This window comes from Anser brachyrhynchus (genome assembly GCF_964034855.1).
Source record: "Anser brachyrhynchus genome assembly, chromosome: 9".
Classification (NCBI taxonomy): Eukaryota; Metazoa; Chordata; class Aves; order Anseriformes; family Anatidae; genus Anser; species Anser brachyrhynchus.
The window spans coordinates 138327-150485 of NC_137703.1; the positions used below are offsets into that span (position 1 = coordinate 138327).

At 44.6% G+C, this 12159-nt stretch overlaps 1 protein-coding gene across 2 annotated transcripts; it reads left to right on the plus strand.

The window, feature by feature from the left end:
• The first annotated feature begins 5810 nt into the window (after nt 1-5810).
• On the plus strand, nt 5811-11335 carry LOC308199872 (tubulin alpha-3 chain). Of its 2 annotated transcripts, none has more exons than XM_080604641.1 (5): nt 5811-6210; nt 7621-7843; nt 8366-8514; nt 9365-10045; nt 10939-11335. In XM_080604641.1, exons 1-5 carry the CDS (start codon nt 6208-6210, stop codon nt 11242-11244), a joined length of 1362 nt encoding a protein of 453 aa, XP_080460767.1. In that variant the 5' UTR covers nt 5811-6207; the 3' UTR covers nt 11245-11335. The 2 variants fall into 2 exon arrangements, with proteins under 2 accessions (XP_080460767.1, XP_080460768.1); XM_080604642.1 differs by lacking the exon at nt 5811-6210 and adding an exon at nt 7503-7523.
• Nucleotides 11336-12159: the final 824 nt, after the last annotated feature.

The following is a 12159-nucleotide window of genomic DNA, read 5'->3' on the forward strand; positions in this document are numbered from 1 at the left end:
CTTCACTGTGTGCAGAGTAAAAGAATGCCACACATTGTATTCTAAGACACAAAAGTAGTATGAATACCATAGTAACGAGTGTTCTGAAGTCTGTATTACTACTTCCTGTGTTAAGCTCAGATTCATCCTTTAGCTAGGAATTACTTAGTTCTGACACCTATACTCTGTACTAGTCCAAAAGCACATAATAGCGTTATGTTTTATTATTATTTCCTAATAAAGGATGGGTTTGGCAGGAAGCTAGTGAGGCTGTTCAACTTTTAACTTAGATATACCCAATTAACAAGCTCTTACTCCTTGCTGGTAAAGCAGATGATGTAGTCTCATTTGTTTTAACTATTTAATTGCTTTAAGATTCCTCCATCGCTTTTTAGCAAAAACAGAAGATGAAGTTCAAACCAAAGTCAGCTATAGCGATTTAAAAGTAAATATATTTGAACTCCCAGCTGTAACTAGCCTTTTCCTGTTGTTTTTTTGTTTGTTTACAGAGAAATTTAGTGGGATTAATAGTTTCAGTCTGTAGCAAAAGTAGATATATCTAGCAAGTACAAATATTGAGGTTCTGCATGCTCACAAAATATGCTGTCGAAGACTGGAAATACTCTTGAAGACAGCTGTACACTCTTAGTTTTCTTTATTTGGTGGAGGCACTTAATGGGGGTTATTTTGCCTCAGTTTTTATTATTAATGGTAGATCTTGAGCTACAAGATTCTCGGAGTTGGACGACCATGACTGGGGGAACAGTGACTTTCCATTTGTGGTCACCAAAACTGTAAGGGACCCCAGTCCAGTTGTATTAGTTGAACTTTTTTACATCCATGGGGCCTGGCAGTCTTTACCCCAGGATGCAGGAGTCGAATCCATCCTGCAGAGAGGCTGAGGACACTTGGTTGTCTGATCTGGACAAAAGGAGGCTGAGAGGTGACCTTGCTGCTCTCTGCAACTCCCTGAGGAGATGAAATGGGGAGGGAGGTGCTGGTCTCTGCTCCCAGGGGACGCGTGGTCCCTGCTCAATGGCAGGACGCATGGGAGCAGCACAGAGCTGTGCCGGGGGATGGTCAGACTGGACACTAGGAACAATTAATTTACTGTGAGGGTGGTCAAGCACTGGACCAGGCTACCTAGCAAGGTGGTTGATGCCCCATGCCTGTCAGTGTTCACAAGGCGTTTGACCAATGCTCTCAGTCATATGCTTTACCTCTTGGTTAGCCCAGAAGCGGTCAGGCAGTTGGACTTGATGAACTTCGTAGGCCCCTTCCAACTGAACTATTCTGTTCAATTCTCACTTCTAGTCCTAGTCCTCTACGTATTAAAGAGCTGATCAATAAGCCAGTCTAATCCACAGCTTAACCACAGATACAGAAATACATAAATTTAAATAATCGCGTGCAACTGAAAGCAAATCTTGTCATGGATGTCTTTTAGGTAAATATTCCATAACACTACAAATTCCATTCTAGCAAATTTAAAATTGTAAAAATCCTATTGCGAGGGTCTTGAGTACAACTGGGAAAAGTCTGTTTAGTACGAAAATTACTGTTTCTGCACTAGCTTGCAGGTATGAATGACTTTTTCTGGAAAGCTGTGTTTAAAAAAAAAAAAAAAAGAAACCAGCAGCAGGAACCAGGCATTAACCTCAATTTGCTGCCTCAGATGTAGCTTTTAAATGTAACTGACTGCAAATCATAGAAAACTACATGTAAAAGTTTTATATAACTTGCATTGGAACAACTGAAAACTCAGGAAAATACTGTAGCTTCAAACTTAAAAGCAAAATAAACAAAAACAAAACTACACAGTTTTGTAATTCCTTTTGAAAACTTTTATTTTCTACTGTAACCACAGCTTGTATTTTGCAGATAAACAGAACTTGACTACCCTCAATAACTTGAAATAAAGCCTTACTGGCAGACTCCTGGAACAGAGAATGTGTTTGCTCAGTACAGCATTTTTTAAATACAGAGCAAGAATACAATTTACAGTAACAATGTGAATAGGTTGCCATTTCTATTAACACATAGATTTTCTTCTCCATTTCAACTTTCAGGCAGCTCCTCGAAGACAGTTTTTTCTCCATCTTTTGTTCCCTCTGCCACAATGATGATAATCTGGATAATGATCTATTGTACAAGACTTAATAAATTATGCCCGAGTTTAACAAAAAAAAAAGCTTGAGAGGGAAAAAAATGGTTATTTTGATTCCAATGCCTTCCTGTCCAATCTTGACTGAAAGTACATTGAAATAAAGGAGGACTTCTGGCTGTATTTGGCAAGTAAGGAGGGGCAGTGGTGTGGCTCTCTATATTAGAGTGTTTTGATGCTGTTGAGCTCAGGGTTGGAAATGAAAAGGTAGAGTTCTTGTGGATAAGGATCAGAGGGTTGGCCAACAAGGCAGACATCCTGGTGGGGGTCTGTTAAAGACCGCCAAACCAGGATGAAGAGATGGCTGAGGCATTCTATAAGCAGCTGGTGGTAGTCACTCAATTGCCAGCGCTTGTCCTCATGGGAGACTTTAACTTCCCAGACATATGCTGGAAATACAATACAGCCCTGAAGAAGCAGTCTAGGAGGTTCCTGGAGTACATGTAAGACATCTTCCTGACTCAGATGGTTACTGAGCGTATCAGGGGGTGCCCTGCTAGACTTGCTGTACCCAGAGAAGGACTGGTGGGAGATGTGGTGGTTGGGAGCTGTCTTGGGCAGAGTGACCATGACATGGTAGAGTTCTCTATTCTTGGTGAAGTCAGGAGCAGGGGTCAGTAAAACTGCTACCTTGGACTTCCAGAGGGCTGACTTTGAACTGTTCAGGACCCTGGTAGGGAGGGTCCCTTGGGAGTCAGTCCTCAAGGGCAGAGGGATCCAGGAAGGCTGGATGCTCCTCAAGAAGTAAGTCTTCAAGGCACAGGAGCAGGCTGTCCCCGTGTGCTGTAAGATGAACTGGGAGGCAAGAAGACTGATGTGGCTGAATAGGGGACTTTTGCTGAGTCTCTGGAAGAAAAAGAGAGTTTATGTCCAGTGGAAGAAGGGGCAGACAACTCAGAGAGAGTACATGGAAGTTGCCAGCATATGCAGAGAAAAAAACAGGAAGGCCAAACCCCACTATGAGCTCAACCTGGCCACTATGGTCAGGGATAATAAAAAATGTTTTTTATAAATATATTAATGGCAAGAGGAGGGCCAAAGAGAATCTCTCTTCTTTACCGGATGCAGGGGGGAACATGACTACAGAGAATAAGAAAAAGGCTGAGGTTCTTCACGACTTCTTTGCACGTCTTTACTAGCCAGACCACTTATCCTCAGGGTACTCATCCTCCTGACCTGGAAGTCTGGGATGAAGAGCGGAAGAGCCCTCCCACAGTTCAGATGGAAACAGAGACCTGCCGCTCCACCTGGACTGCCACAAGTCCATGGGGCCAGATGGGATTCACCCGAGAACGCTAAGGGAGTTGGCGGATGTGATTGCTGGGCTGCTTTCCATCATCTGTCAGCGGTCTTGGTCATCTGGAGAGATCCCGGACAACTGGAGACTTGCTAATGTGACACCCATCTATAAGAAGGGTTGTACGGAGGACCCAGGGAACTACAGGACTGTCAGCCTGACCCCGGTGCAGGAAAGGTGATGGAACACGTCATCTTGAATGCAATCACGCAGCATATGCAGGACAACCAGGGGATCAGGCCCAGTCAGCATGGGTTCATGAAAAGCAAGTCCTGCCTGATCAGTATCATCTCCTATGACCGGGTGACCTGCCTGGTGGATGAGATAAAGTCTGTTGACATAGTCTACCTAGACTTCACCAAGGTCTTTGACGTGGTCTCCCATAGTATTCTCCTGGAGAAGCTGGCCGCCCATGGCTTCGACAGGTACATGCTTTGCTCAGTTAAAAATAGCTGGATGGCCAGGCCCAGAGAGTAGTGGTAGATGGAATTAAATCCAGCTGGCGACCAGTCACGAGTGGTGTTCCCCAGTGTTGGGGCCCATCCTTTTTAACATCTTTATTGATGATTTGGATGAGGGAATTGAGTGCACCCTCAGTAAGTTTGCAGATGACACCAAGCTGGGGGGAAGTGTCAGTCTGCCAGAGGGTAGGGAGGGCCTGAAGAGGAACCTGGACAAGATGGGTTGATGGGCGGAGGCCAATGGGATGAGGTTCAACATGGCTAAGTGCAAGGTCCTGCCCGTTGGCCCCAACAACCCCATGTAGCTCTATAGGCTTGGGGGAGAGTGGCTGGAAAGCTGTGCAGAGGAAAAGGATCTCGGGGTGCTGATTAATGCTCACCTGAACATGAGCTGGCAGTATGCCCAGCTGGCCAAGAAGGTCAATGGCATCCTGGCTTGTTATCAGGAATAGTGTAGCCAGCAGGACCAGGGAGGTGATTGTCCCCTTGTATTCTGCTCTAGTGAGGTCACACCTCAAGTACTGTGTTCAGTTTTGGGCCCCTCAGCACAAGAAGGACATCGAGGCCCTGGAGCATGTCTAGAGAAGGGCTACGAAGCTGGTGCAGGGCCTGGAACACAAGTCCTATGAGGAGCAGCTGATTTAGTCTGGAGACAAGGAGGCTCAGGGGACACATTATCGCTCTCTACAACTACCTGAAAGGAAGTTGTGGGGAGGTGGAGGTCAGCCTCTTCCCTCAGGTAACTAGTGATAGGACTAGGGGGAATGGCCTCAAGTTGTGCCAGGGGAGGTTCAGGTTAGAAATTGGGAGACGTTTCTTCTTAGAAAGAGCAGTCAGACATTGGGACGGGTTGCCCAGGGAGGTGCTGGAGTCACTGTCCCTGGGGGTGTTCAAGGAAAGGTCAGACACGGAGCATGGGGACATGGTTTAGTGGGTGACATTGGTGGTACGGGGGTGGTTGGGCCACATGATCTTGAAGGTCTTTTCCAACCTTAACGATACTATGATTCTACGATTCCCTTGTCCTATTAGTTAGAACTAACATTATTGAAAAAGCGCAGCCAGCAGGTCGAGAGAGGTGATTCTCCCCCTCTCGTTGAGCCCCCACCTGGAGCACCACATTCAGCTCTGGGGCCCGCAGCGCAACAACCACACGGAACTGTTGTAGCAGGTCCCAAGGAGGGCCACGAGGACGATCAGAGTTCTGGAGCGCCTCTCCTATGAAGGCCGGCTGAGAGAGCTGGGGGCGGTTCAGCCTGGAGAAGAGAAGGCTCTGGGGAGACCTGATAGCAGTCTTCCAGTACTTAGAGGGAAGATGGGGGAGGGACTCTCTATCAGAGTGTAGTGACAGGACAAGGGGCAGTGGTTTATAACTGAAAGAGATTTAGATGAGATATAAGGAAGAAATTCCTCACTGTGAGGGTTGCGAAGCACTGAACAGATTGCCCAGAGAAGCTGTGGATGCCCCATCCCTGGCACTGTTCAAAGCCAGTCCGGAGGAGACTGGGCAGCCTGGTCTGATGGGAGGTGCCCCTGCCTTCCTGTGATTTTGTTAATACAGGGGGATCAAACTTTTGACTGTTAAAAAAGAAGGAAAGAAAACAACAACAGGGGTAGCAAGGCAGACCCTCCAGAGCACAACTGAACGTACACATTTCAAGCTGGATACGCGAAGCTGGATGCCCAGGTACCTGCCTTTTCTGCTGAGAGGGATTTCTCCGCCCGGTTCGTGGCTGCGCGCCGCCCTGCTGAGAGGCACCGGCCCTCCTGCCGCCTCCAAACGGCCGCCGCAGAAGCGTGCTCCAGCGACGCCCGCGCTCCGCAGCCGGCCCCACTTCCGGCCATTCGCCCCGGCAGCCTCCAGACTGCTGCGAGCGTAGGCGCGCGCGGCGAGCCCGCGCTAGGACCTCCGCTGCTGCCTCAGCGCAGGCGGCAGCCCGAGCCCGCCCTGAGGCGACTCCTCGAGCCCTCAGCCTGCGCTGCACGCAGCGCCTCGGCCCGCGCCGACACGCCCACGTCCCCGTTCAGCAGAGCTCAAGCCCGCCCCCTGCAACCACCCCGACTCGCGCTCTCAAGCGAGCACGTGGCAGTCATCGCCCCACGTGGGCATATCAGCACACTCGGCTAATCAGCGGTCTCCATTCGCCTTTGGAGCGCGCGGGTAACAGCCAATGGGAAGCCAGCGCGCGAAGCCGAGGGGATCGAGGCGGTTACTCGGCGGTTACTCGGCGGCAGTTGGCGGTGATCGGCGGGAGGTGGTGGACGCGGTCTTGTGCAGTCGAGGCTCCTGAGCTTGGCCAGGCAACATGGTGGGGAGCGAGACGCTCGCGGCTGGGAGGAGGCAGGGAATTTGGGAGCGCTTCTGCTGCGGCGGGTCTGGGGAGCTTAGGATTACGCCTACCATGGCGGGGCTTGCAGAGAGCCGCCCTGTGGAGTCCCCACAGTAGCAGTAAGGCGGGAGGGCTGGGGGCGGGGAGGAGGGAGGTGGCTGTAAGTTAACAGGTCAAGGCAGGCGATGTGCAGGAACTGGCCGGTGGCTAACGGGACAAGCCGCGTGGAAATGTAACGAAAGGCTGTTTATAGCGGCCGCCTCGCTGTCGGCGCGGTGGGGAGAAGGTGGCAGCTGAGGGGTAGACTACACCCGCCTGAGGTGAGAGGCGGCGGGAAAGCGCAAGACAACAGCCAAGCATTTCGTTCTGCCGTTTCGTGGCTGCGAGCTTCAGAGCTTCCGAGGGTCGCAGGCAGCCACTCGGAGGAGAGGGGGTTGGCCCGCAGCCAGCCATGTGGCACGGCTGCCTGCGCAGGGGCCGGGCTGCGGGGTGGTGCCTGGCGCCTGCTGCTCCCGCTCTGAGGCGCGTGGTGCAAACGTGCTAGGGAGCTGGAGACGAGCAGCACAAAGCCTTCAGAAACTTGGTGCTAACCGAATGAAGCGGAAATAAGTGCGGAGTCAGCCTCGCTGGCAACGGGTTAATGCCAGAACTCCCTGAGTGAGAATACAAACGTGGAGTCAAGGATACAAGCTTTGATGAAGCTGTGAAGAAAAGAGGAGTGTAGGCACCCTACCATTTATTTTCCATCTCTGCTTTTTCCTAGATACACTGTAATACTACGCTAGGGTAACAGTTTATCTCAGTCTCAGATGTAAGACAAAATTGAGATTTTTGAGAGATTAAACGTGTGGCATGCTTACACAGGTGATTTAGCAGGGGAGCTCAAAGACGTATGGATTTCCAGGCACTAGATAACTTTATTGCAAAGGAAAACATACTAAAAGGTTTGATGTGGGAAAGATTCTTGCAACATTGCCCAGTACATCGTTGGCAATAAATCAAGGAAATTTGGGGTTATTATATAAAAAAAGTCTTTCAAAACCAAGGAAAGGTGGAAAAGAGACTAGACGATATTAAAGATAAAATATACGTGCAGCATGGTAAGGGATGATAATATTGCATTCATCCTATGTGTTCATAGAGACTATGTAGTCTCTAAGGTTCTACAACATTCTCGATATCATAGTCCAGATCAACTGAGGCGAGTAGAATCTTGTCAGCAGGAGACAACTTGATCAGTGCGATTGTCACTTGAGAGCAACTGGGGAATACTGCAGCAGAGAAGGATCATGGTAACATAACCCACAGATTACTGGTTATTGGGAGAGTGAAATCTAGAAGATGGGTAGATCCATATTTCATTATCATTGTTCTATTTTTAATTTTCAGCGTGAATGCATATCTATCCACGTTGGTCAGGCTGGTGTTCAGATTGGCAATGCGTGCTGGGAATTGTATTGTCTTGAACATGGGATCCAGCCTGATGGTCAAATGCCCAGCGATAAAACTATTGGAGGTGGAGATGATTCATTTAATACTTTCTTCAGTGAGACAGGAGCTGGTAAACATGTTCCCAGAGCAGTGTTTGTGGACCTAGAACCAACTGTAGTTGGTATGTACCCAACATGTGCGTCATTGTGAAACCACTCCTTTCCCTGCAGACATTTCTGTATATTCAGAACACTACAGATTCTAAAAGATGTATACTTGGATGCTGCTTTGATGTTTTAAATTACTGTTATTTGAAAGAAATGAAATAATGATATACGGGGAACATTTGGGAGACATTTGAACTTTTTTGCAGTCTGTGGATAATCTTCCCAAACTGCTACATGACATCCAGAGCTGAGTTTCGTTTAATTGCTATCTAGAATATGTCCATGCCTGTGATATAGTTCTCTGAGTTACCTCCGTGTTCCCAGATGCACATAATGCTCTGAGTGCCTGCTGTTTTCCTCTACACAAAGGGGCTGAAGTTATGCCAACTTCTTACACTAGTCAGACAAGCTGCATGTAGTCACAGATGCTGTCTACACTCTTTTGATATGTGCATTTACTTAGTATTTCACTGCTAGGCAGCATGCATAGAACTGAACAGTTAGATTTCATGTTGGCATATTATGTTTATTTGTAGATGAAGTACGTACAGGTACATATAGGCAGTTATTTCATCCTGAGCAGCTCATTACTGGGAAAGAAGATGCAGCTAATAATTATGCTAGAGGCCACTATACCATTGGAAAAGAGATTGTTGATCTAGTGCTAGACCGCATTCGCAAACTGGTAAGAGTTCATGCTGCAAGTCATGCAGTTATTTAAAATAACTGATACACCTTTATAGCTATCTATAACTGTGATTTGCCACTTGTTTTTTTTAATCACTTATCCATTAAAAATAAAAAAATTTTAAAAAAAGTCTTCCCGCCTCCCCCTTTTGAGTTAAATAAAAATTTGGTCAATAAAACTTAAAGCTTCTTAGTATCTGAAACATCATTACTTGAAGGCATTCTAAGGATACCTCAGAAACATAAAATCATTAAACAAGCATGGTCATATTGTTGTACTTATTTGCTTTGTTATTTTCAACTTGAATTGCATCCTTATGTGTCAAGCAAAATATTTCCAGTACCTGAACCTCAGGTTTTGGTTGAAAGCTCAGAAATTTCAAGTATTTTTCTAGTTTTTTAATATCCTGATGTATTGTGAGAAACTCACATAGTACAGCATGATTCAAAGTGAAATAGCGATTGTCTATCTAAAATTATAAAATACTGGTTTTCAATACCTAATTGCTACTTGCTGCCACGTAGAGTAGAATCTGTTCCCAAAACTGTAACCCAGCTGTGATTTATAATAACTTTTCACAGTGGTGTACAGCTGCTCTTGCTTACAGTAGTGTTAAAATGACATCAAAGTCAACGTTGCTACTTTTAAATGTGAAAATACTCTATTCAGAATAAGGTATGCAGTGTCACTGGTAGTTCTGAGTAAAAGATAAGCAAAGAAAAAAGTTCACCTTTTAAAACTAAAAGAATTAGGAAATAATTGATTTGGTATGCTTATTTTAATATTACCCTCTCCAGAATCATCAATAACTTTTCTTTCTCTCCCACTTTTTTCTGCCCCATTATAGGCTGATCTGTGCACAGGACTGCAAGGTTTCCTTATCTTTCACAGTTTTGGAGGAGGCACTGGTTCAGGGTTTGCATCTCTGCTCATGGAAAGGCTCTCTGTTGACTATGGAAAGAAATCTAAACTAGAGTTTGCAATTTATCCAGCGCCTCAGGTTTCCACTGCTGTAGTGGAACCTTACAATTCAATTTTAACTACCCACACAACACTGGAGCATTCGGACTGTGCATTTATGGTAGATAATGAAGCCATTTACGATATATGTCGTCGCAACCTTGACATAGAACGTCCTACTTATACCAATTTAAACCGACTAATTGGGCAAATTGTTTCATCCATCACCGCTTCACTGCGTTTTGATGGAGCCCTCAACGTAGATCTCACTGAATTTCAAACTAACCTTGTTCCATACCCACGAATCCATTTCCCCCTGGTTACATATGCTCCTGTCATCTCTGCTGAAAAAGCGTACCATGAGCAGTTATCTGTGGCTGAAATTACCAATGCTTGTTTTGAACCAGCTAATCAGATGGTAAAATGTGACCCTCGCCATGGCAAATATATGGCCTGCTGTATGTTATATAGAGGTGACGTCGTGCCTAAGGATGTTAATGCAGCTATTGCTACTATCAAGACTAAACGTACCATTCAGTTTGTGGATTGGTGCCCAACTGGATTCAAGGTACATAAATAACTTAGGAAGTGCTTGATGTTTAAAATACTAGGAATTGCATAGTATTTAGATGTGATGGTCATTTTACAATGTTGTAATGTCCCTGTTAGCGAACTGCTTACATTTCAGACTATATTCTTAAGTATAAATCCAAGATACTGCAGCACAGATGAAAATTCTGTACCAAGTTATAGATTAGCTATCAGTTTTTATAGCAACAGGCAATATTGAGTATCTGAAAGCAATTTAAAAACGGGTACAAAAAAAGAATGTCAGATTTTTCTGCAAGTCTTCAAAAACCTAGGTAATTCTGTATAGAGAAAGTATAGGTAAACCTCAAGCAACTGTAGAAACACCATAGTAAGTTATCACATAGTAGTTCAGTTTAGTAACTTCCCAACAACGTTTTTGAGATACCTTAAAATGAGAGAAGCTGTCGATTTGGGGGTCTGTACTGTGATGACAGAAGTTCTATGGCACCTGGCTTCTATCACTAGGGCAAATCTTCTGTGTTGTTCTTGTTAACAATGTCAAGATGGCTGACAACGTCACCTTGCAGATAAACGATCAATCCTTCTAGCTACTGTCAGTACATTCAGGACTTGACCAGATTCGTATGTTCTACTTAAGAGTCCAGTAAGCTCTTACTATCAATTATTTCTTCTAGGGCCCTTCCACAATCATTTGTGTGACTTATGCATTATAATCTGGTGAAAAAATTCCGTAGTCCAACCTAATATTGTCCCAATTTTAATTTGATCAGATCCTGAATTAGGATTTAGTTAAATATGCTCAGGAAATGCAAAATAATTCGAAGCTATTTGTTCATAACCATGATGTCCATTATTAACAGAAATGTCTTTAACTCTTCCCACTCAAAGTTTTCATCTGTTTCCTTGAAGGTGGGCATTAACTATCAGCCTCCAACTGTGGTGCCAGGTGGTGACCTTGCAAAGGTGCAGCGGGCTGTGTGTATGCTGAGTAATACAACTGCTATTGCTGAAGCATGGGCTCGCCTTGACCACAAATTTGATCTCATGTATGCGAAACGTGCCTTCGTACATTGGTATGTTGGGGAAGGAATGGAGGAAGGAGAATTTTCTGAAGCCCGTGAAGATTTGGCTGCGCTTGAGAAAGATTATGAAGAAGTTGGGGTAGACTCAGTAGAGGCAGAGGCTGAAGAAGGAGATGAATATTTAGAAAACTGAAATCTGGAAAACTATATTCAGCAAAAACAACAACAAATTGCAGAACCCTGTTCACTTGTTTGATTGTTTTCAAATAAAGTTTTAAAGGTTCTTCCTTTTTCTTCATTACTATTTATATATGTAGTCACTATTTAAGGACCACATGAAACTGCAATTTTGGTAGCATCTAGTCATGTGCAAACTAAAGATAAAATCAGGAAATTCTATATAATTTCCTGTGATCCTGAAGCGTTTTGTGACAAACTTTTATTTTTGGTTTTGCACAGGCAGGAAACTTCTTTTCGTTAAAGGATTAATGGGTGTTATTCCAAGCCTGTCTCTATATAATAGACAGAAACCTGATATTAAGGATATCATCCCTTTGAAGCTAGCTTCACAGAAGACACAAAAAATAAGTTGTTGTATTCATGTAATTTATCTAACTGTAGTTATGGCACGTGCCATTACAGTTTTGATTTGAACCAGCACTTCGTACCAGTATACTTGCTAGCAGGACAGAACTTGATACCTTGAAAAATAAAAACATGAAAATGGAGAGACTATGCAGACAAAACGTAAAATTTTCTGACAAGCGTGCCTCCCTGCATTCAATTCCCTTTAGATAAAAGGAAAATCTAAAAATACTCCTATTTTAAATTCCTCCATTAACCTATTAAAAATATGTTCTTTAGTGGTACTTTCAAATTAATACAGCTTTATAGACACTTGAGAAATTGCTAAATCATGGGACACAGGTAAAAACTGCTGACCTACTTGCTTAAAATTATTCAATCTTGAGTTCTGTAAAGGAGAAAAAACGTTTTTTGTTGTTTTGTTTTCTATAAAACCACGAGGAAGAAAAGATTTTCTACATGTGCTAAAGATACCCGGGATTAAGTTTGTGGAAGTACTTGTATCTAGAGCATACCATGGATG